General features: G+C 32.0%; 3 protein-coding genes across 4 annotated transcripts; 1 reads left to right on the top strand and 2 right to left on the bottom strand.

Moving 5' to 3' along the window:
- Nucleotides 1-1751: 1751 nt before the first annotated feature.
- LOC118056482 (transcription factor IIIA) lies at nucleotides 1752-4501 on the bottom strand. The gene is made up of 6 exons (XM_035068703.2): nucleotides 4187-4501; nucleotides 3606-3740; nucleotides 2850-3138; nucleotides 2477-2715; nucleotides 2191-2334; nucleotides 1752-2097 (listed from the first exon to the last, which is right to left on the bottom strand). The coding sequence occupies exons 1-6, from the start codon at nucleotides 4325-4327 to the stop codon at nucleotides 1933-1935; spliced, it is 1113 nt and encodes a 370-aa protein (XP_034924594.1). The 5' UTR covers nucleotides 4328-4501; the 3' UTR covers nucleotides 1752-1932.
- Nucleotides 4502-5844: 1343 nt separating this feature from the next.
- LOC118056481 (uncharacterized) lies at nucleotides 5845-8112 on the bottom strand. The gene is made up of 2 exons (XM_035068702.2): nucleotides 7838-8112; nucleotides 5845-6361 (listed from the first exon to the last, which is right to left on the bottom strand). Exons 1-2 carry the CDS (start codon nucleotides 8066-8068, stop codon nucleotides 5966-5968), a joined length of 627 nt encoding a protein of 208 aa, XP_034924593.1. The 5' UTR covers nucleotides 8069-8112; the 3' UTR covers nucleotides 5845-5965.
- Nucleotides 8113-14909: 6797 nt separating this feature from the next.
- Nucleotides 14910-24159, top strand: LOC118056479 (O-fucosyltransferase 9). 2 transcript variants are annotated; one of them, XM_035068701.2, is made up of 11 exons: nucleotides 14910-15607; nucleotides 15658-15923; nucleotides 17161-17233; nucleotides 17731-17798; nucleotides 17964-18052; nucleotides 18919-19116; nucleotides 21551-21755; nucleotides 21850-22017; nucleotides 22844-23011; nucleotides 23152-23342; nucleotides 23722-24159. In XM_035068701.2, the coding sequence occupies exons 1-11, from the start codon at nucleotides 15469-15471 to the stop codon at nucleotides 23876-23878; spliced, it is 1722 nt and encodes a 573-aa protein (XP_034924592.1). In that variant the 5' UTR covers nucleotides 14910-15468; the 3' UTR covers nucleotides 23879-24159. The 2 variants fall into 2 exon arrangements, with proteins under 2 accessions (XP_034924592.1, XP_034924591.1); XM_035068700.2 differs by having other exon boundaries at nucleotides 15530-15923.
- The last annotated feature ends 1723 nt before the right edge of the window (nucleotides 24160-25882 follow it).

The raw sequence follows: 25882 nt of genomic DNA, 5'->3' as shown, positions 1-25882 counted from the left end.
GAAAATATATATCCTTTTACAGAGTTACAAGGGCAGGCAAGTAGACTTTGAAAGTAAGAGGCAACCTTGTGCATCAACATTTTATGTCAAAACATGTTCGTCCTACGTTTTCAAGATTCTAGTTAGGTTTCTTTGCAAGCTCACCTCGAGATCTTCTGGTCCAGGAAGCTTCAACGAAAGAAATCTGTATATATGAGAATCAAATATAAGAGTTTAGTTGTTTCTCTAAAGCTCACCTAAACACCAGACTGGAAAGCTCTATGTCCAAGCAATTCAGAGAATTCCAGAAAATTAATTAATGCACATCCAGCAATGAAATCACTTAACAGTAAACCTCAAATTTCTGTAAGGCTTTAGTTGATTCTTACTGTTTTGGCTCCTTAAAATTTTCCTTTATAAAAGAATATTCAAGAATTCAAGAAAACAAAAATCAGAAATTTAAAATACAAAAAATTTTTGGATAATAAATAGAAAAGCTGCAACAGTTCAAAATGATAAATAGGTAGCTAGTTTTGAATATTGTTGGCACCACCCAAAAAAAAAAAAAAAAGTGGGCTAAAGGAGGACTTAGTCACACAATGAGAAGCTTGCATCAAAGGAATAAAGATACTAAAGATTAGGACAAACTTGTAAAACAATTAAGTTTTAGAAATTTAATTGAACTTTTGATAGGCTAAATTAATACAATTAAAGAGCTTAGTTCTTACGTCGCACTTTGATATCTCTAATATAATTAAAATAAGATAATAGTTTTTCAAATACGAGTTTTTTTTTTAGCTAGGTTTACTTAGCTGATTTTAAAAGTTTGAGTCTTATAAAAAAATCACTAGCTTTATTATTGAAGGATCCCTAAATTTTACCAAAATAAATTGTTTTTCAAGTGATGGATCTTCTATATTCAATTTTGAACTTTATGAACTCAAAAGAATGAATATTAAATAAATGTTCAATCACTGTCTATTCTGGACATTCCAAAAACCTCATTCTTGAGCATATTAAATTTTAAAACATCACCATTTAATCACTAAAGTTATGTTCTTCAATTAAATTAAAAAAAAACATTGCAAGATCAAAACTTATGTCAATTGGAAAACATAGATATGTTTTAATGTCACCATTGGGATTTCTGTCAGACAAGGATATGAATCCATAATTTCTGGCTTTGGTTGGCAAGTATTTTCAGAGTTGATGAAAACTGTCGTGAACACAATCAGACCTCTGGGTGTAAACACCAAATTTCTATATGCACTGAAATTTCTGTAACGCCTCCTATGAAGTGGCAATATTGCTCGTGAGTTTGCATTAGAGGGTCTTCATCTTTTGAGTCGAATGTGTTCTGCTACGTGTTGTAAGGATTGTTTGTGTAAAAGGAAACACAGGGTGCTATCATCCTGAACAATTTTTGCACCTTCTAGGCCATATAAGTTTGTTGACCCTTCCAAATAATTCACATGTTATACTTATTTCCCTGCAACACAGCTGCCTCGTGATGCGTTTTAGAAAATTGCCATGACAGCCGTGCTCTTAATGAAACTGCTACCCTTCCAGATCCTGAGCAACCTCCTCCATTTAACGTTTGGAGATGCCCCTAGTCAATAAGTCAGTGAGAAGCCTGTTTTCTCTCTCGGGCAAGAGGACCAGGAGTCAGTGATGCCCCGTGTCACTCACGATTCACTCTAGTTGAAGGGCTCTTCTTGCTTTCTACACATGGTTATTACGGACTCCAATGGCTAACATGGTCTAAAAAGATGGAATTTAAACATACATATATTTCACCAATGATGTACCTATACAATGTTACCATTTGGAATGGCTAACATGCTATTGTTGTCCATTCTCCAAAAGATGATAAAAGCAGAGTATGCCAAAGGCACCACAACCTCCATATAAAGAGATAATGCACGCGCATCTAGGTAGGTAGGGAATGGCTCGCTACTGGTCCTCAGCTGCCATTTCATGCAACAAAGTGTGGCACTCATCAAACTCAGTTGGTGGAGTTACTCTCTTGCGTATCAACATTTCCACGGTGGGGAATTTCCTCTTCCTCCCACCTCTTGGCCTTGACCTGAACTGCTGATCAGACTCCACAAAATCACCCTGATCCAAAAGCAATCCAGTTCAGAATGCCAATTCATTTTCTAAATCCACATTGATGAACGAAATGTGTTAAAAACTGCGCACAGAACTTACAGGAGTATAGACATGCAAACCAGATTTTTCATGGTTATCTCTCACATGCTTGTATGAGAATCTCATGTCACAACCTGGAAATCCACACACGTAAGGCCTTTGTTCAAGGTGCACTGCCTTCACATGCTGGTTAAGATTTGTTTTCTGCACACAAATAGGAAAAAATTTTAATTACAAAGAAAATGATGCTGGGTGAGCATGAAATGGTTCGCTGGTCGGGATTCTGGTCGGGATTAAATACTATAAGAAACAGAGAAATGGATGATAAAACATTAGTTAATCTTACAGTAGAGAATGTGTGCTGACAGCCCTTGAAATGGCATTTGATTCTCTCTGTTGAACCACTGACAGGTTCATGGGTGCGAAGATGTCTCTTAATGTTCTTTCTCAGCTGTTTTGTGCTACAGATATCACAGTTAATGTACTGGTGGCAGGACTGTATGTGGGCCTTGAGGCATTTTTTATTAGAAAAATGTTTCATACACCCTGGTTCTATACACATTGCCTCCATTGAGTCCAGGTTAACTGCGTGAGAGGATAATAATCAGAGATTGCAAGTAGGATAAATTACCAAATTTCTAAATCATTAAATACTCTTCCTCATTTTTTAGAAACATCAACTCTGATACTTGTGTATGAGTGAAAAGAAAGAAACTTACTATGAGAATCCTCATGCTTTTGCAGCTTTGACGGGTATCTGAATGCCTTTCCACATCCCAGTTCCTGGCATTCATACTGCTTCTCACCTCCAACACTACTGGAGGAAGAACTCTCATCATGAAGCTCTCTAACATGCCTTTTCAAATTGCTTGGGTAAACAAATTTATGATCACAATTCTCAATTTCACAATTGAAAAGTTTCCCTTCGTGGTGGAGAAGGTGGCGAGTTAAGTGATCTTTCCTTCTATAGCTGGCATGACAATCATCAACTGAACACATAAATGGCCTCTGCAAAATAAAGAAATAAATAAATAAATGACAAAAACATTAGAAGAAATGATTTCTTAGATCACTATAAATAATATCAAGAGACAAAAAAAAAATAGCCTTCCTTCAAACCTGAACTTCAACAGGCGCGTGATCGAGGCTCACTTGATGGAGCTTCTCAGGAGGTCTCCCAGCCTGATACTAGTCCATTCAAGCCAAAATGGAAGCCTCTCGCATTTTGGAGTTCTCTGTGTGGGATCCAATGCTCACGCATTAACTTCCAGGTGTTTTTCTATACTAAAATGGCATTCCTGCAAAATACTTAGTATTCAATCGGTGCAGATCCTACTATTAAATATCATTAACAGCACACTTTGAGCTGCATAGCACATTGCATTCTTTAAAAAAATGCTTTCGAACAAGAAATCAAATACAAAGCAAAACCTTGTGTACATGCAACCCATGCAAGTAGAAACATGGTCAAATACCTCAAGAGAATGACTTTGCATGTGTTGAACCAAATACGCTGGCTTTTTGAAACTAGCACCACATTTTTCGCAAGTATTGGATCTACCTCCCTCCTTTACCTCATCCCCACCAACTCGTTCTTTTTCTATCTCCTCCTAAGCAAAAGGAAATACAGAGGTAAGACTGCAATTTAACTTGACCAATCTTCAATTTGATATATATATATATATATGAGTCATTTATATCGATTTGAGCAGAAAAATACACACAAGATTTATTGTTTATTCCCTTCAAGGCTTCAACAGCAACAAAAGAATTAAATACCAAAGAAACCACTTCAGGAAATAAGATCATGCAAATTAATGGCAATTCAAATACGAATAATAAACCCACAGAATCATGAAAAATATCCAAACCCAATAAAAATAATTAATAAAATCAAAACAATTAACAATAAATCAAAGCCAAATCTTTTTTCTTTGATGAATAAGAAAGCACAATCTGGATTCCTATATATATAGAAAAAGGTTCTACCTGTGAAAGCTGCTACTATTAACCAAGAACATGAGAAACAGAAACAGAAAGAGATTAAAAGACGGACCTTGTGATGGGTGAGGACATGAGAAGTGATAAGAGACTTCTTGGATCTGCAAATTCCACAGTAATCACAGTAATATCGCCTTATATCTCTGAATATAACTGCCCTTCCTTTCTCCGCTACTTCTTCTTCCATCATCACCATCGCTCTTTCTCAAAAGGGGTTTTTGGTTGGAGAGATGGCAGAAAGAGGCGCCAAAGGGATTACTTATAGCTACACTGGCAGGAACCCTAGGGTTAACGCGACGTTTTGTTTCTTTGAAAAAAAAATATATTGAAGTTAATTCATCGGTTTTCACCACGTCAATTTAGTGACCTCTAAAACTCAATCGGTGCAATCAATATCTTTTTGGTTTAACCTAAAATTTGACCCGGCTCAAGTTTTGGACATCTAGTTTTCCGGATCAACTCATTGAGCCGACTTCAATACCTATTCATAAGTCATAAATTATATTTGTGTGCATTTTTTTGGGTTAAAGATGAAGATTAAAAGCCCACACAAAATCCAAATTCAAATTTTCAATACTTTTAAGAAATTACTAGATAACCAAAATTCTTTCTCACGCTGCGGGGAATTTTTTTTATTATTTGATAATATCATTATACTCGGGCTAATATATATGAATCTAAAAATTTCCTCATCTAACTCATTTTTAAGCTAAAATTTTAAAATAAATAATGTGAGAGTTGTCCCAATATATTTTATTAAACTTGATAAATTAAAAACAATCCGAATAACTAGTAAAAATATAATTTAACTTTTAAAAAAAATTAAGATGATAATTTTAAAAATATTAAAATGATTTAAATTTAACGAGTTAATCTGTCAAATTCGCAATCCAGATCAAGAACTCTACTTGGCATAATAACTTAGATTAATTAGTCAAACATGTGTTCTTCAATCCATGGGCTTCACAGTATTTAATAACTTTTTTTTTTTTAATTATAAGATAAAAAATTAATACTCGTAAAATCAAACATCAATTCAATATCGAGATATTTATTTAAGATTATGATAAATATATAAAAAAGCAAACTAAAATAAGTTATAAAATTCAATTCTCAATTAATATAAATTAACCCACCAAACATCAATAAATATATAAAAAACAAACTAAAATAAGTTATAAAATTCAATTCTCAATTAATATAAATTAACCCACCAAACATGTTCTCATTACATATTATGATCAAAACTTAGGTTCTGTTAAGGTTTTTTAGGTGGTTCCAAAGGCTTCATCGTATACCCTTGTGCATTCAATACTACAAATCAGGAGAAAAGTTGGAGGAAACATTAATGCAAGCGAAGAAAAAGTTTGAGACATTAACATAATGCACATCCAAGTAAAGCTGCTGAAGACTCTAAATAAGGTTCTCTGGCAGACTTCTAAAATAGCAAGCAACCTTACACATTGGCTTTGGATGGAAAAGTACGTTAAATATCATATGTTCAAGACCTTGAAATCACAAGTTCAAACACCAAAATCCAGTGATAGGTAATTGCTGAGACCAAGTCTTTCTGTTAAATGATGAACGCATCGAAGAAGACGCAAGTAACTGATAATTGTAAAAACTTCAAATTCAATTCCATAAAGCTAAAATTCCTTAACTACAGGGTAAGGAAGATGGAGTTAAGTATGTACACAGGAAAGCAAAGGGGGCTCAAGAATTAAAAGAGCAATTTTCTATTAGACATGTTAGATAAATGAACAACGTTAAACCAATTGTGTTTCTCCACTGTCATTTACAATAACAAAACCTAGAAGAGTAATGAGTAGTCTGCTTAAACAAATATGATCCCATTCTCTTTAATGGTATCAATAACAATTCCAAGTTTACCTTCAATCCGCTCATCTTTTCTAGGTTCATAAGACATCGCATATACATCAGCTTCCTTGGATCTCTCAGCAATGAGCTTCCCTACAATTCTACAGGCATTGTGATCTGTAAGTGATGGTAAACTGTGTCTCAGATCCTTGGCATTTGTGGTAGCAACGGATACCACTTTACTTGTTCCCCGGTGCATCACTTTTGCCTGGATAAATCTCCTTGAAAAGAAAACATTTAGTAAGAATGGCCTCATATACATATCTGTCCTCTGTTTCCACGATTTCTTGTTAGGTTTCTTGGCAAGTTCACCTCGAGATCTTCTTGTCCAGGCAGCTTGAATGAAAGAAGTCTGCAGATATGAGAAACAAATATTAGAACTCGTTTCTTCCTTGAAAGGTCATCTTGAACAACACTAATTTCTGCTGTAAAAATGACTGAAAACTGTAGAAGGCAATGCTAGATTCTCTGTCAAACCATTTCAGAGGACTGCAGAAAATGAAGTAATTGACAACCAACAATAGTAAAACTACAATAAGACTATCACACAAAAAAGCAAACCACAAATTCCTGTAGTGCTCCCGTTCATTTCTACAAAAAGCATATTCTAATGCTCTGTGGTGGAATTTGGAGGTGAATCAAAATTCCACTCACATATAAACAGAAAAGAAGACCATCAATGTCAACTGATGGGAAATGAACCTGCAGCATTTGCTCTGAGGTGCCAGAAAATTACTGCACAAATGGTCATGAAACAATAGAACTAGAAATGATTACACATTAAGAACAAGGTCTGGTAAATATTCTTATGCCTTTACCATAAAGAACATGCATCAATGTCTAATAAATGAAGTGTAAAAAATATCTTCAACATGGACAAGCAAGCAGTAGGTAAGATTTTGTTTTTCTTTTTGAAGATAAAGCAGTAGCCAAAGTTTAACAAAGCAATTACACAATCATGGGTAGCTAAATTATATATTACTTGTACAAGTTACAAGCATGTCTCTTCGGAACAAGAGCACTCTTGGTCAGCGACCATACTAATAGCAAGAAGATCCTAGCAATAACTGTTTCTGAATAATTTTTTCAGCAGTAAGAATTGTTGAGAAACTTAGCGCGTGAAAGCTTTTCCTTTTGAACCAGCATTAGAAAGTTTAGCTATGTTTTTATCATATTCTACTACCACAACTTCTATAAGATTAGAACATAAGCAATCTAATTTTCTATAATATAAAATGATTTCTCATCTAGCTAACCTGCTCCTACTACTTTATCAATACTTAGAAATTGTCAAAAAGTTAGTCTTTTCTTCTCAATTTTATCCTCCACTTTCATAAACTGATCAACCTTAGCAGATTCTTTACATAAAAATAAAATAAAATTGAATTATACATTGTGCAAAAGTTGAAGGTGGGAGTTCCAGTCTAATTATCTACCTAGTGCAAAATAATTTAAACATTTTACCACTCATTGAGAAATATAATAACACCCCATCTCAATAATTGACAAAAATAACTTACCATATCCCTCTGTTAAAAGCTCCAGTACAAAAACATTTGATTCTAATAACGCTTAACAAATCATCAGTTGGAAATAAACAGAAAGATGATGAATTTCATAACCTATTAAACCAAGAGAAATGCATATATAACCATAAATAAGATAACAAACAGAAAATCAGCAAACCCATTTGCTGTTCAGGCAAAGATTCAAGTATAAAAAATCAAAACAGCAGAAAAACATGAGACTCGGCTTATTATTTAAAATTTGTTCCCTTTTCAAAGTAGTGTCCAGGGTAAAGAGAGATTGAAGAAGAGTGTGTGCAAACCTTGTTGAGAGAGGATGGGTTGTTGTTGTTGTTGATGGAGATGGAGATGTGTATGGTGGGAAATGAAGAGCCCCATGAAAGGGAATTGGGTTTGATTGAGCGAGTTGAGCTAGTTGGGAGTGAGTCAGCGGAGAGAAGTGATTGAGTTGAAAGAGCTGCACAAGAAGATATTATGCAGGCCATCTTCTTCGCGGGACTAACTGGTGGCTCACTCGTTTGAGTCAAAAACATGCAATGAAGAAACCTATGCTGTAATACTTGGTTTTATCAGATTTTTATTTATTTAATGTTTAGAGTTCTTTTGAAAAATGCTTTCGGTTTTTACTGGTGTGTTTTTCTAGCATTTAATATCTGTTTGGAAATGGAAGTAGAAGTTCTATTTCAAAGTTACCAATCGTGTTTTAATGGTATCATGCCAGGCCATGCTCTCCACAGTCTACCTTCTTACCCATGAATCGATAGATTTCCTTGTTTTGGTGTATGGGCATTTTTGAAAGCCAGCTTCACCGCATTCTTTTGTTTTATAAAGTGAACAAATGTTAATTATGTTATGCCCGGAGTATTTGGATACGTGGTTGTACCTGTATTTTTATAAAAATCAAATTATTTTTTATTAAAAATTAATTTTTTATATTTTAAATTGTTTTGATGCGCTGATCTAATTTTTTTTTAAAAAATAAAAATATATCATTTTGATGTATTTTGGTATGAAAAATACTTTGAAAAGCAACCGCAATCACACTCTCAAACAGGCTATCACGTTATAGGCAAAATTTCCCTTAGCGTTAAAAAAAGTATTTAGACAATAATAATCCCAAGTTAATTATCTTGATTAATACGTGATTCATAAGATTAGAATAATTCTACTAAAAAAAATGATTGAAACAATCACAAAAATCAAGGTTTGATAACTTAATGTCAAATAATAATTTTTTTTAAAAAAATCAATTTAAACAAAATATATATATAAAAAAAAAACTTAATTCAACCTGGATTAACTTGAGTAACCCGCCACATGCGATATGAGTTCTAGATAAAAATAAATATTAAAAAAATAGAAAAAAAGAGCGAAGTTAAATCAATAAAACAAAACATATTTATCAATTCAAGTTAACTTGAGTAACCTTTACCCAGGATAACTCCACATAAAATAAAACAAGAATATTACAAAATTTAAAAATCAATAATTTAATGTTAAATGATGAAAGTAGAAAAAAATAAATTTCATAAAAATACATGAGAAAAAAAAAATTAGACAACCTTATAAAAAATTAGACAATCTTATAAAAAAATAAAACAAGAATATCACAAAATTTAAAAGTCAATTCAAGTTAATTGAGTTAACTCAATTAACCTATTATCTATGGATATAAAATCATGATAACCTTATAAAAAAATGAATAAATCACAAAACTTTAGGGACCATAATCCAATGTCAAATTATAAAATTATAAAAAAAAACTAAAATTAAATTGGGCTAATATTTAAAACTAGTAACTTGGTTTATGAGACTGATATTATCTCATGAAAGACATACACAAAAAAAATAACAAGTAAAATTCTTAATCATAAAAAAAAAAATGAAAAAAATAATTAGAGATTAAATTAAAAAATAATATAAAACATATAACCGAAATTGAATAAAAAAATTAAATGAAATAAAATAAAATTTTAAGAGATAAAATAAAATAAATAAAGATCAAATTGAATTTAAAAAATTTTAAAAATTAAAATGCTTAAAATAAATTTAAAAAACAATCAAAAACCATTAAAATCAATACAAATAATAATCAAAATATTAAATATTAAAATTAAAATAAATATAAACAGGAGGATATAATTAAATTTTAAAAGATCCAACACAAATCCCAAGGAAAGAAAAAGAAGAAGAGAGAGAGATGGAGAAAAAAGCCCACCACCTCGAACCTCACCGTACAGGCCACCCTATCAGCTACTCACCGCCATATTGACATGAGAAAATGCATGAAAAAAACCTACACACAAAACTTTCAGGCAAACCAGACTTTTCAGGGTCCTCTCTCACATGCTTGTCCGAGAATCTCACGTCACAGCCTGGAAACCCACACTCATAAGTTATAATAAAAGTTTTTGCTTTTTATAAATTATTATAAATAATACAAATTTTATACCATTTAAAAATTTATATAATTATTAATTTTAAATATTAAAAAATTAATCGAGATACAAAGTTAGTTTGAATATTTATAATTAATATAAAAAATAATAGCTATAGCTTTTCTAAGCAAATATTTAATAATTTATAATTATAATTATTATAATATTTTTTACAAATTATGATAAAAAGCTATAGCTCTTTTCTAAATGAATTTTTAATTATTCATAATTATCATTATTATAAAGAAAAATTTAATTTTTTATGGTTAAACAAATGATTTTGTTTAATAGTTTATAGTAATTTATTTTTTATGTTACAAGGTAACTATTATATTTTTTTTAAATAACAATGTACATTTTGAATTGTAATTATAAAATAATATCACTAACAAGAATAATTAATGATAGTTAATTAAATTATTTAAAATTAAGATATAAAAGTAAGATATAATAAATAAAAATATGTAATAGATTATAAATTCTTTTATCGGATAATAGTTTGTGACTTGATACCAATGACGACTTTAAGAAATTGCCCTAATTTAATTATATTCTGGGCATGTTTTGTGTTTTTTTTTTTTTTAAATAAAGTCCAAACAAAAACTAAGAAGGCTATAAATGCTGCTGGGCCAGTTTCTGTTGTCCACACATGATGCTATGTACGAAACCAAACGGCCCCCTACGTACCATAGTTGCTGTAGTTTTGTCGGTGCTATATATTTTTTTTAAATAGACTTTAAAAATATCATTCAAGTGTATATATTCTTAATTTTACATCAAACAGATTTTTATATCAATTTTAATTATTTATATATCAGTTATATTTTTAAGTTTCTCAAAATTCTCAATTAATTATTTTCATCAACTTTTAAGGCTTTTTATTAATATTTTTGTCACTAAAGACATCTTGACATACTATAAATAAAAAGCGTAAAATAAAAGAAAATGAGTTGCCTTTATAGTTTTATGATAATTAGAAAATTTAATTTTTTTCTTTTAGATATTTTTGAGTTGGGGCCTAATTATACTAAATAAAAAATAAAAATCATCATAAAACATTTTAAGGTAAGTTGTTTCGAGCTGATTTTTAATGATAAAAGTATTTATTTTTTAGTTAGGCGTTATTTATATTAAAATTTATGTCTAAATTGAATACTTATATTTATCATTGGATATAAAAGATTTATAAGATCTAAAACAATGATTTAGGACTTAAGCTTGATAACAAGGTCTAATTCTCATACTTAAAATATAGGTGTGAGATTTGGAAGAATGATAAATAATATATTTGGGCTTTGGCCTTTATTTTTTTAGTCACTCAATTTATATTTTATTTTTTAAAAATAAAATTTTGACTTCACAAGTACAAAATCCTTTTAAGAATTTTACTATACCTAGATCAATTCTTTGATCAAAACAAAACCTTATATTTAAAAAAAAATCATAAAGTTTTAATTTCTAGGGAGCAAAAACCTTTTAAGGATTATATCACTCAAGGATTGATTCTTTGATTAAAATGAATATAAAAATTTATTTATGTATCTTTCAGAAAATACATAGTTACATATTCATTACTATGTTTTTTTTAAGAGAAACTTGACTTATTATGAACAAAACCCTTTATGGATTATATTGTATATAGGTTGATTCTTTGGTGAGAACAAAATTTTATTTATATATTTTTTTGGAGAAAAACAAAATCAATTCCTCATGTCACAAAATTTAATTTCACGTGGATAAAACCTTTTTAAGGGTTATACCATCCCCAAGTCTACAAACAACCAATTAACATTATAGAACAATTTCTATGTAAATATAACGCAAGTATCAACAGAGTCCCAAAAATATATTCATATGTAAAGGAATATCATTCATAAATAATTCAACACAACTCAATTAATACAAACAAGTATATCTAACCCAAAAATCACACACACATTGCAAATAAATCAAAACAAAAATAAATAATGACATATAAGAAAATATACATTCATTAGTAAAAAACCAAAATATACATGTAAAATTATTCTAAAAATAAATAAATCATAATGGGGTTCAAAACCAACCTTTATTTTTGGTGGTATATCTAGTACCAAACACATTTAAAATGCTTTCATGGAATCACACACACACATAAATATCCTAAACTGTTTTTAAACACTCTTTAGTTACTATAAGCTTTTTAGATTCATACTTCTCTTTAGGCTTTTTATTCAAGATTTGTTTTATGGTAGGAACTAAAAAAAATAGCAAACTTTACTTGTTAATAGGACAATAACACCAAAAAAAAATGATAGGAAGCTTTGGGAAACTGAGCATCAAGTATCATTATTGAGAATCAGTGGTTAAATGATCTAACATGGACGTGACTTTTTGATGAGTAATTGTTGTTAGATATGGATAAAAACTAGATGATATATCCAAAGTCTCATGAGCCATGAAAATGTATTATAGAGTGCATATATTTATAATATTCTTTTTATTGGAGGGCCCTTTACTTGATGGCCTAGTCTAAAGGCTCTTTTTAAACAAACTAATGAGCCTAAGTATCTCACTTTTCATCAATTTTATATCTTTTTAGTAATTTTTTCAAAAGATTTATTCCTTTATTTGTTTTCCCTCCCTAATAGAAGCTCAAAACTGACTTACATGAATATGAATATTCATAAAAACAAAGATGCTTGATTGTATATGATATTTATAAAAAGGAACCAAGAAGGTTTTTGCTATTACATGTAAGGGTAAGTTGGCTAACTTGTTGGTCTCAAAAGAATCTCTTATTGCCCAGGTGAACAATCCTTAAAAGGTTAACTTAGAGCCTACAAGGTGTAAAGAATATAAACTGAGAAAACCCCATATCAACAACTAATCATAATCTTGTAAAGTTTGGATAAGAGTATAAGGTACATGAGTGTTAACCCGAGATGAAACCACATCGGGACACCATTAATTTCTTATGCTAACTTAAAGCAAAGTGTGTTGAAAATGCTTTGTCATGTAATATGTGTAGGTATGATTTCATATCTAATCCATAAAAATGATGCATGAGATGTATGCAAAGAAAGTATATAAAAGTAACAAAAACATAAAATGATCATATATTAATTAATTTAGGTAAATACTATGACATAAAACATTCAAAAAAGTATCACATCACAAAAATACATTTTATCATAAAATCAAACAAAGCTTAGCTTTGAAGTTTCTAATGAAGTCGACATTCTATAGAGACATCTCAATGAGCAACATGTAAAATGAGTAAAATAAAATAAAAGGAGTCACAACCTAATTTTATTGTAACTAAGAATCCTAATTGGTTTTTCAAAGATTTCTAGGTAAGGAGTTGATTATGCTAATAAGAAGATAAAAATCACTCTAAAACATCCTACCCAAGGCAACCTGCTTCGTGTTTGTTTTAAATGATAAAAGTAACTATAGTGCATATATGCTAAAATTTATGTCTAAAGTGAATGCTTGTGTTTATTATTGGAGATAAAAGGTTTTTAGAATCTAAGATAGTGATTTGGGATCTATACCCGGTAACAAGGCCTAATCCTCACTTTTAAAATACATATACGAAATCTAGAAAATCGATAAATGATATATTAGGTTTTGGCCCTTTTCCTTTGGTTACATTATTAAAATTTTATTTTATTTTGTTAAAAAATCTTGACTTAACAAGGATAAAACCTTTTTAAAGACTTGACCATAATAATGTCAATTCTTTGATAAAAACAAAACCTTATTTTTTTGAAAACTATAAAATTTTAAATTCTCTTAAACATGACCCTTTTAAATATCAAAACGCTAATGAGTTAACCCTTTAATTAAAATGAACACAAAAACTCATTTACATATTTTTTAGATAAAACATGGTTATGTTCATTGTTTTTTTTACAAGAAAACTCAACTTTTCAGAGACAAAATCTTTTTAAGGATTGTACTGTTCATGGGTTGATTCTTTAGTGAGAAAAATATTTTATTTACATATATTTTTAGTGAAAACAAAATCAACTCTTTAGATGACAAGAATTAATTTTTGGGAGATAAAGAACCTTTTTAAGGATTATATCATCCCTAAATCCACAAATGACCAATCAACATTTCATAACAAAGTCTATGTAATTGCCATTAAAATGCAAGTCTCAACCTAGTCCCACAAATATGTCCATACTTAAAAGGCATATCATTTACAAATAACTCAATGCAACTCAATTAATACAAACAAATATATCCAACACAAAAATCATACACACATCTTAAATAAATCAAAACAAAATAAATAAAGAGATACAAGAAAATACACATTCACAACTAGAAAACAAAAAAAAAATACATTGCAAATTATTCTATAAACAAACAAATAAATAAATCATATTAAGGTTCAAAATTGATATTTGTGAGTTGTTGGAGTCAGCTAAAACTAGACTGAAATTAATGGAATAAAAAAAAATAACAGCAACATGTGAGCTATATATGTGAACAAGCTAGTTGGAATGTAGGGTATCGTTGTATAATCCAATGACTTAGCAAATAGATTTTGTTCTTGAGAAATTTTAAATTTGCCCTTTAAAATTAGGTATAGTTAAGTGTTTGTAAGAATGTCTAATGAGAAATTTATGGTGTTTAAACTGAAAATTTTTTTATTGTCTAAAAAAATAAATAATGATATCTTATTAGTTATTTTTTAAATTTAATTTTTTAAAAAATAAATACAATTAGAAAAAAAAATCTCAATGAAAATATTTTTATCTTTTTTTTTTTTATGAGTAATGGATTTTTTTTCTTTAATATAAGATCAACGAGTACATAATAGGATGATTCTTCTTAGTGCTTGATCACCATGAAATTTATCATTAGTGGAAGTTATTTGAGAGAAGAGAAGGCCATGGAGATTATTATTATTGGCACTGCTGTAACAGAACAGAAGCTCATGAACTGAACAAAAAGAATGCTAAACACACACTCTCATGATTAACATTAAAAAATGGATTTCAATTTGGTCAATGAAATTAATTATCTTGATCTTCTCCCTTTAAAATAAGGAAACTAACCCCTCAAATTCGTACTTCCAAATACAAATCATCCCTCGGAGGAGACAACACCCTCTCTTTTGTTCTTGCCTGTGAAAGCAAACAAGAAGCATCTTTTCAACAGTGCCCACTTGAAGCACACCCACACCCCGTTGCAATCCATTAATTCGGTTTTTTAAATTGTTTTTTGACTTTGATTTATATAAAAAAGACAAAATTCTATTGAAAAAGTAGAACAATAAACTAATAATAATAAAATTCCGCTAACTGTCACTCTCTAATGCAATCGTTTTCTCTATAAGATCCTCCAAGATCATATTCAGATCTTCCTCTTCTTCCTCTCTCTCTCTCTCTTTGTTTTTTTTATTTGTTTATTTTTAAATTCTATAGAATTAGAATTTCTGCTTTTGTTTTTATTTTTTTCTCTAAAACCCTGATTTCATTTAATTTAATTCGGTCAGCATGCACGGCTACAGTCGCCTCGGAAACGCCGGGGCCACCGGCCGCGCTGTCACAACCACCCCCACGCCGTCTCCTCCTTCCTCACCTCGCCTCCGTCACAGCCGCAGCAGCGGAAAGAGCAATTCGTCTCCTGGCGGTGGTTTTTCGGGGGTGGTGTCGGTGTCGGTGTCGGTGGCGGTCGGGGAGTAGGGGGGAAGCAGCATGTGGTGGAGAGGTTGATGTTTATGGTGGTGACGGTGGTTTTGAGGCGAAGAGGATTGTTGCTGTTTGCGCCATTGCTGTATGTTGCAGGGATGGTTTTGTATATGGGTTCTTTGAATTTTGATGTTAATCTGAAAAATGGCGGTGTTGTTGTACGGAAACGTGCACCTCCTGGTACGGTGTACCGGAGTCCTAAGGTTTTTGACAAGCTTTGGCCGTATATGGAGGCTGAGAGCAATGGCAGTCACAATGCGGTAGCGTTTCTTCCCTTTTCTTTTCTTTTCGCTTCTGATATTTATAGCTCTTGCTGTTTAGTAAAAGCTTGACGGCGAAGAATGGAAGCGTGTTATTAGGTTTGAGTTTTGGTTTAAGGTTAAACAGTCTTTACACAGAGTGTAGATGATGGAGTGAAGTGTCTTATCTGTTAAGTTTAATTGCTATGTTTCGCCATACGAAAGGAAGGAGGCATGTAGGAAGATGCTACCTTTAAATCAAAGTAGGGTTTTTGAAATCAAGGAATGTGACTTGAGGGCGTTGTGATCATACAATACTTGCTAAGCAGCAAGGTAAATTTCTTAAAGCTAAAATTAGGCTAGGTATGCTATGTGACAGTGAGTGCTGGTCTGTGAAGAAACATGTCCAGAAGATAGGATTGTTAAGATAAGAAAGGACATGATAAAAAGAGAGCGCATGAAGAAGAGGTGGAGGTGACTACTGATTGGATAAGATGAGAGGTACTTGGAGATGGCTTTGCCCCCAATGCAATATGGCTCTATGTGTGCGCACCGGTGTGAAGGGGTGCTTGGATCCAAATAGTAGGAGCAAAGAAGAGTTAAAGGAGAGGCAGAAAAGGGACGTGAGATGAAATGAAGGGATGCTTGGATCCAAATAGTAGGAGTAAAGAAGAGTTAAAGGAGAGGCAGAAAAGGGACGTGAGATGAAATGGTGAGAGATGATTTTGTATTAGCATCTCATAGAAAGATTTTCCAGCTAAGCCATTGTTGAATGGGATTGGGTTGTGTGGGAGCATGTGAACATTTTTTTTTTTGTAAGTGCCATTACAGGTGCAACACTATTCCTTACCTTGCAACTCTAGGAGGTGAGTTTTTCTTAAGAGCAGCTACTTGAAATAAAAATGTTGAATGGTATGAAGGATGCCTTGGATACAAATAATGAAAAGGGGGCACACTCCTTTGGCACCTGTCTTCATAAAGTTTGGTCTTTGTAATAAGAAGAAATAAACAGTTTGACATATGTTTGATATATTTAATAACAACCGCCGTTCCAATTATAGTGTCTACTGCAATGTTTTGCGTATAGATATTTATAAGAGCTGCATTTTTTCTGCTTTTTCGACTTCATCTCTGTGCAGTGTGTAATTTTTGTTGAAATATAACATTTTGTTGTTCCTTTTCTTTTGCTTTTCATCTTTTCTTCCCCTTGAGATGATTCCCTAAGCTGTGTAAAACTGACAAATAATAAATCATGCAGTTGATGAAAGCATGGGATCCAAAACTGCATCAAGCTTGGAAGCCCAGTGGCATCAGCAATTACTCTGATGCAGGTAGGATTCCCATATGACATTTATCTGCCAACCTTACAATGAATTTTTTTATTTGATTGCTAGGAAAAGATATCTCAATATGGTAAGCAAAAATATCAAAACTAAGCTGGTGGGTTTTATAGCCCATCGAGATCTGCAAATAGCTATGTTTGCTTGTATGCAGTGCCTAAATTTGGTGCTTGAGCTATCTTTTTGGAGTTACATTGTGGATAGCCATGTAGTCTCATGTTGGTTATGTATCTTATAATCCAGACAATTTGTATGGTTTTGTTATTTTTTGGAGAAGCAACATTAATGCACTAATGTAGTGATAACTTATTACATATGGTGGTAACATTGGGTTCACTTGCTTGATGCAGGGAAAACATGTTTGTTTGTCATTATTGATGTAGCTCTCCTTTCAGACATTATTATCTCTTATGGTATTAGCCATTCTTTTTTGCTTGCTAAAGCATCAAGAGAAACTAACTTCTTTTTTGTGCTTTAATGGTTTTTAGAATTGCCAGAGTCTAATGGTTTCCTTATAATTGAAGCAAATGGTGGTTTGAATCAACAACGCTTATCGGTATGTTTTGTCTTTTAAAGTGAAGCTGACTTCATCCTTTGCTTTTAATCATTAAAAGGTTACATCTGAATGCGCTCTTGGTCTATTTATTGTCAAATCATCTGTCTTATAATTCATATCATTCACTTTATTTCCTTTATAAAAAAATCTTTTTAATGCATACAGATATGCGATGCAGTTGCTGTGGCAGGATTGCTGAATGCTACTTTGGTCATTCCATTTTTTCATCTAAATAGTGTTTGGAGAGATTCCAGGTAATTACTGTTATTCCATGTTATTAATGTTATTATGCATGACCATCCCATCTTACTGAACAGTTTGCTTTATGATAGGTCATAAGTTTTCCTTGTTGGTTTCAAATATGTCTCTACCCTGGCCAGCAACCAGTGCATTTAGAATATAATAAAGTTCTATCATAGGAATTATAAGTTGTAAAAGCTTTCTCTATCAACCAATTGTTTGTTCAATTTTGCAATGGAAAAAAATATGCTGGAGCCAAGGCAAAGATCACAACTTTCACTTCCTTTTCTCCCAGTTTCCTGACAGCTGTCAAGAACCTTTGGATCAAATGACACCTTTCTGCTTGTTTTAAGCAATCCTTGCATGGTGCATGATTATGTTCAACAATATAAGAAAACACAGCTTCCAAGCATTCTGAGGAATGGTGGCTTTATCTTTTTTCCTCCACCCTCATTCCGGTCATCTTGACTTTTCTTCACACTCGACTAATGTGACATTTGCTGTCACCAAATGCCAGCTCTTCTTTTTGAACACACAATTGAGGATTTTCTGCATGTTTGTTGTGTATCAGTTAGTATAATGGTAATACAACCATATATCTTTTATACTAGAACATAAACAAAATAAAACTTGATACATTCTGGTTGCTGTTACATAAATATATCACAACACGAGCAAGTTTTGTCACCAAACAATATTTGTGTAACTCGTTTCTTGTTTTATTATATAATAGGAATTTGTCCAATTTCTTTTCATAGTGAAGTTATTATTTTTCTTTGCAAATATTTCACTATTTTCTATAATCAGATTTGTGAGAATTAATGCCAATACAGTTCTTGTTATCATGATTTGTTTTCTCATTTTTTATTTTCAATGACAGTAAATTTGGAGAAATATTTGATGAAGATTTCTTCATACATGCACTTAAGAATAATGTGAAAGTAGTTCGAGAGCTCCCAAGTGATGTACTTGAGCAGTTTGATAATAACATAAGCAGCATAGTAAACTTAAGGGTAAAAGCTTGGTCCAGCCCGACCTACTATCTTCAGAAGGTTCTTCCAAAGCTGAGGCATATGAGGTATGCAGTTTTACTTTTACTTAATTATTGTTGTTGACATTGTCACTGGGGACTGTTTCCCAAAGCTCCAAGGAAACAAAGAAATTACAAGTTTGATTTTAAATGATATGTGGACATTTTACTTGAACTGAATAGCTGTGTTTGCTTATCATTATTATACACAATCACTTCTGACATTTAGGTAGAGGACATGGCTGGGGATGGTGTGATTCTGTAGTTTATGAGTTTTACATATGTCCCACCTGTTTTTTTCTTTTATAGCTGGTCCTTGTTTGTCTTAAAAGTGCACAACAGTAGTGTTTTATATTTTTGTGAAAAATGGGAATAATGAAAGAAAAAAATATGAAGAGTGCTTGTAATGTTTATTCTACAGCGCATGCATATGTTGATAAGTGGGACAACATTCATTTAAATAAATATAACTTGTTTCTCCAAAAGCTTCATGAATAATCCTTAGTTACTAACGATGATTGGGAACAAAACATCCATTTTCCTTTACCTTCTCAGTTCTAATCTGTCAATATAGAGAAGGTAAGAATAAAAGAAATCCTATATGACTTTTAGCTTGATAAGCTAAATACAAATCAAGTACCACCACTGAAAAGAGGCACAAGGTCAGGTACCTCAAGTTGGGTGTTCTGTGATTGGGCTGAAGGAAAGTATTCATACAATTGTGGAAGCTTGTGGACTTTTGGATCTCTTGATAGATAAAGGTTTCAAGATGATATGATCTTGAGAGTAATATCATGGTGGGATGCGGGACATGAAGATTTGAAGAAAGGAAAGGAGAGAAAGGAATAAACAAAGGGGAGAGAAAGGAAGGAAGAAGAGGAAGAGGGAGCTAGGAAGAAGAAGAGGAGGAGCAGGAGAAGAGAGGGAAAAGAAAGGAAGGAGGAAATCCACAGATTTTTCTTAATTCATTATAAACTATCTGTAATGTAAAAAGAGTACATATAAATAGCAAAACCTTACACAACTAGAAATTGAGCTTATAGCCCACCAAATAAAATGTCCAACAATAACATAAATCAAGCCCAATAATAAAACCAAATGAAATCTAATAACACAAGCTTAAGCTCAATCTCCCAACCAAAGAGTGGTGGGCTTAGCTATCCTCTATTGTCTTTGACGATACACATGTGAAATGCATCTCATGTTTGGTGTCCCACCATGTTGTACTACTTCTATCACAGGCAAGAAGGTTCCATAACTAGTGAAGGATAGAATCAAGGTAATTTTTATTTGCTAGGAAAGCTATTATTATAGAATTGAAGGAGTGAAGGGATGGTGCCTTTGTTTTTGTTTCAACTTCAAGGATGAGTTTGAAGCAAGTCAGAAGTGTTGAAAGCAATTTTTATCATGGGAAGAGGGTAGCTGGACAGATGATTAAGAATATGGTATAGATGAAGGTGAAGACCATGGTTCATTCAATCCCATTTGGTGCATATTGAGTAGATTGGGATCCCATGACTTGATTTTCTTATTCTTGCCATTCCTTATCTTGATAGATGAGAAGATAAAAAAAAAGGGTTTTGTGGTTAGCCGGTGATTTGTTTTGAGGGAATCTAACCTCCACTAGTACCTAAAAGTTACTCTTAAAGCTTTTGGGAAAACCAAGGGCTTATTTTATTCATGTCAAGACTCTTTTGATTAGAATAATGTTAAATAGGAAATTTAAGCAACTATACATGCTCACAGTATATTACAAGATATAACTGTCCATGACTTGTGTGCCTTCATCTATGCAATTGCAAGTTCTCTTAGGCTGAAAAGGCACCAGATTGATGTTTTTTGGGTGACTTTTTCACGGTGTGCTCTGATTGTCTCAGTAAACATTGGAAAGCACATGAAAAACGATCAAATAAGTGTTTTCTGCCCAAACTACTTTGCAAAAGCATCTTTGCTGCGACAATTAACACATTTGAACATGTGGAGAACACATTCAAAGTTAATGTTGACATAATCAGTTATACTTGTTCCGTATTGCAAATGGACACTTCTGATTACCCGCTTCTTGATACATAAATGTGACGTAGAACACATGGCAAACACCCTTGACAGAAAAACTTTCCTTCTAACATCTAAAAGAAAAGGAATAGGTGCTTTAAATGAAATTGCAGATGATTTGTACTAAAGAAACCTCTTAGACATAAAAGAGGATGTTGTTTTGGACCACGTGTGCCAATCCAACATGGTATTTACATGTACACACAATCGAACACTAGTAAACATGCTTGTTTTAAAAAAGAAAAAACAAATAAGGCACAAGCATTGCCTGTATGCACTAATCAAAGCCGACTCCCAGTCAGACCAGATAGCTTTCAAGTTTTTGCAGTTTGATGCTATTCTTTATAATGTGCGCAGTCAATTTCATGAGCGTAAGATATATTCGTGGACATTAGTATGATAGTAGTTTTCTCATTCTATGATGCAGGGCAGTACGTATTGCACCTTTCTCCAACAGGTTGGCACATGCAGTTCCTCCAAATATCCAGGGTCTTAGATGCTTAGCCAATTTTGAAGCCCTGAGGTTTTCAGAATCCATAAGAACGCTTGCAGAGCAGATGGTTGATCGGATGATCAAGAATAGTTCTCAAAGTGGGGGAAAATATGTCTCGGTGCATCTGCGGTTTGAAACGGTGCCATTCTCATTTCCTTATGTTTAAGGATGTGCTGTTGTTGGTTTTCTAGCTATATCCTATGTTTTTCTAAATGTCCATATTTTTATGAAAGGATATGGTTGCATTTTCATGCTGTGAGTATGATGGTGGGGAAGAAGAGAAACGAGAGATGGATATTGCACGAGAAAGTGCCTGGAGAGGAAAATTTAGGAGAAGGGGTAGAGTAATAAGGCCAGGAGCAAATCGTGTGGATGGAAAATGCCCTTTAACTCCATTGGAGGTATTCGACTAACTTAATCCCTTTATTGCTGTAAGACCCATCCAATATTCTTTAGTCACTATTGTTTTAAAGCAAATTTCAAATTTGTGAAAATATATAATGATGCATTTTGTGTGACATTCTAGAAATATATCATTTTACAGAATGTCCATCTGATTAGCAAATCAAGTTAGCACATATAAATTCTGCCTTCATGCCTGAAAATCTATGCCCTTGCGCTGACACTGAAAGTTTTAACTCTCCAAGCACACAAGAACAAGGAGTGGCCGTTGGGGGCTGTGACTAGTGCCTATTCAATGAACATGTAGGATTCTTCTTTCATTCTTGAAAATCTGTCTGAATTTGTAAAAATTGTCTGATGGTGCAGTTTACATGATGTTATAGAAATCAATTTTATTGGTTTCCATCTTATTTGTTAATTTAATGAGCATGAACAGACCTGAAAGCGTATGCCCTTTCTCTTAACATTGCAAGCTAAAACTTTTCTATGACACAAGAAAAGGGGGAAATTGGGGGCTGTCACTAGCGTGGCTCTTTAATGAACAGGGTCAAGGAGGATTCCTGATGCTATAACAGGCAGTCATTTTGTTCAGATTCATGCATTATCAATCATTTTTTACCTTGAAATGAATTCTGGAACCTTATCTTATATGCTTATTTGTTAACTTTGAAATATAAATTCCTTTGCTGTTTTCAATTATTAATCATGTATTTTGAAATTTATTCTCTTTACATATCCATCTAGTTCAAAACAAAGCTGTAATTTGTGATTTAAGTTCTTAAAAGACTTACCAATTAACATGGATCACCTTGCTTGCTATTGAAGGTAGGGATGATGCTTAGGGGAATGGGTTTTGATAATACCACCTCAGTATATGTCGCAGCGGGTAATATTTATAAAGCAGAGAAGTATATGGCTCCACTTAAACAGATGTTTCCACGTTTAGAAACGAAGGACACATTAGCTACAACTGAAGAACTTGTGCCTTTTAAGGTATCAAACTAGTTCTATATGCTTGTAGTCTGTAATTTTCCCTACTATCATTGAGTCAACACCTACTGTGAAAAGCAAAATAGAAATTTGTAAAAGACATGAATAAATCAGTCTTTGTAATACTGAAGTATGTGATGTAGGGCCACTCATCTAGGTTGGCTGCTCTTGACTACACGGTTTGCCTGCATAGTGAAGTCTTTGTCACAACACAAGGTGGGAACTTTCCACACTTTTTAATGGGTCACAGGCGCTATTTGTATGGAGGGCATGCCAAGACAATCAATCCTGACAAGAGAAAGTTAGCTCTCTTATTTGATAAACCCAGTATCAGGTATGCAGTTCAGTTTCTATTTCATTTCTGAACCTAATGTGTAGCTCTTAATTTATGGTGAGATAAAGAGAGCAAAACTTGAGTAAAGATAGATTCAAATCATGATGTAAAAGGAAGATTGAGAAGTGGACAACAATTCCATACATTCTGGACTTTTTTTTTGTCCCCATTTCGACAGAAACGCTTGCTGGATCTACCTTTCAAAACTCAGACATAAAATTTGGCATGCATTTAAAGATTCCTGATGACATTTCTAATTGTTTTGCTAGTCAAATACAAAATTCTGTGATCTATTCTTGCACACATCTTTCAACAGCCATCCATGTTTTGAGCATTATGTAGAAAAGGATTATTATCTATTTGTCTTATTTTTTTGCAGATGGGAAGTCTTCAAGCGACAGATGCAAAATATGCTTCGCCACAGTGATGTGAAGGGCTCTGAATTAAGAAAGCCCAGTGCATCACTTTACACATTTCCCATGCCAGATTGCATGTGTAAACAAACTGAAGCTAGACAACAAGACAGTGACAGTTGATTTTAAGACTGGAATAGTAGATTACTCCTAGAATTGCAGATTCTATATGCATATAATTTTCTTTGTATCATCAAAATTAACAACCACAAAAAAAAACTCCTACAATTATAATTATTTCTTTCATTAGAATTGAGATGATAGGTTTATAGTTTTGATTTTTCGCGGTTCACTGTCTCATTGTAACTGAAATTGTCGGAAATTGCTCTAAATGATGTGTTTGAAACTGTACTTGAACAGAATTTCCATGTATTCAATTACATTCTTCACTTTGAAGTCGTCAATCTATATTCTCTTCCCAGATCTTTGTGTGTTGATTTCTTTTTTAGGTCGTACCGGATACTGGCTTCATCACTATTCACAGATGCAATCTGGAACATTTGTTGAGAACAGCACACTGAAGACAGTAAAAATCCTTCTTGCTCATTGGGGCTGCCACAAGAATGTAGGTGAATGAACATGCCTAGGGTTTTATCTCAATGCAAGCAAGTGATTGGGGTGGCATTTGTACAGGAGACGTAGGGCTCTCAACACCTTCAACTCTAAGATACTAAGGTGGGACTTTATGTTTTGTTTTTCATGGAATTTCGAAATCTCAAAATCATGGAAAAATATCATATTTGATTTGCATTTAGAAATCCCAGGTGCTGATTTAGAAATATTAAAGCGGTATTTGGTCAACGTAATGAAGGGAAAATCACACTTCAATCATGCTGTTTAATCATTTTTTTCGCTTAGGCTCCATGGTTTACATTTCAAATCATGCTGTTTAGCATCCTGGAGTTCGTAATACTTTGCATCTTTACTCTATCATGCTAAAAAAACCAACAAAGAAGATTAAATTATTTAAAAGATTACAATTATATTTTAATTAATGAATAAAAGCTATTATATTAAATATTATAATTTTATCATCAAATTAAAAAAAAAAACCTAGCCACCATCCACACCCTTTTCTCCCCTTTTCTCATCTTTTTCTCTCTTTTTTTTTTCTCTCTCTCGAATTGCTTGGAGATATAATGTGATTTCTTATTAAGATTTCTATACCCGACAACCCATAACTTTTCTCTATTTATTAAAAGATAATACAAAGGAAAAATATACACAGTCCCTCTCAAACACTTGAAGAGGTACATGTAGATTTAAGATGTTGGAGATGATAATAGCTTTATTTTAAAGTATTTTTATTTAAAAATATATTAAAATAATATTTATTTATTTATTTTTAAAATTTTATTTTTAATGTTATTGTATCAAAACAATTTAAAAATATATAAAAAAACTAATTTAAAATATTTTTTAAAATCTTTAGTCCAACCACACGAGTGTTGGGAACGTGGGTTAATCTTGTGTTTTTTTAAAAAATCAATTTTTTTTTGTATATTTTGTATTATTTTAATACACTGATTTAAAAATAATTTTTTTAAAATAAAAAAAATATTATTTTATATATTTTAAAATAAAAAATATTTAAAAAAACAATCACAATTATATTTCCAATAAAAAAAAAATTTAAATCAGAAGTAGAATATCACGATAAAAACTCCCTACTTCCTTTAAAAGAAGGCCAAGAAGCTCTATAGGCTGAAATAAATATTAAAGCAAGCCATCGTTGTTTAAACATCGGTTTTTGAAATTTGGGTTTAGAGTTTATTAGTCAAGGGTAGGTTTGGAGTTTGCGTTTGATATTTGAGATTTTGAGTTTAATTAGGTTTAGAATTTACATTTAAGATTTGAGATTTTGCTAGGTTTAGATTAGGTTTATGGTTAGTGTTTGGAATTTGAATTTGAAATATAAGATAAAAATTAGTTTGTTTGTTTAAAATATTTTTGTAAAAATTTAAATTTATTTTATTCTATAATTTTAAATTATTTTAATGTTTTAATATTAAAAAATATATATTTTTTAAAATAAAAATAAAATCATTTAGAAGATTATAAGCATATTTGAGAGTGTTGTTATCATTGATTTTTAAAGTATTTTTTATTTAAAAATATATTAAAATA

The sequence above is a fragment of the Populus alba genome, chromosome 19, assembly GCF_005239225.2.
Source record: "Populus alba chromosome 19, ASM523922v2, whole genome shotgun sequence".
Lineage (NCBI taxonomy): Eukaryota > Viridiplantae > Streptophyta > Magnoliopsida > Malpighiales > Salicaceae > Populus > Populus alba.
Note: the sequence above shows the minus strand (reverse complement) of the source record. Positions and strands in the feature narration are given on the sequence as shown.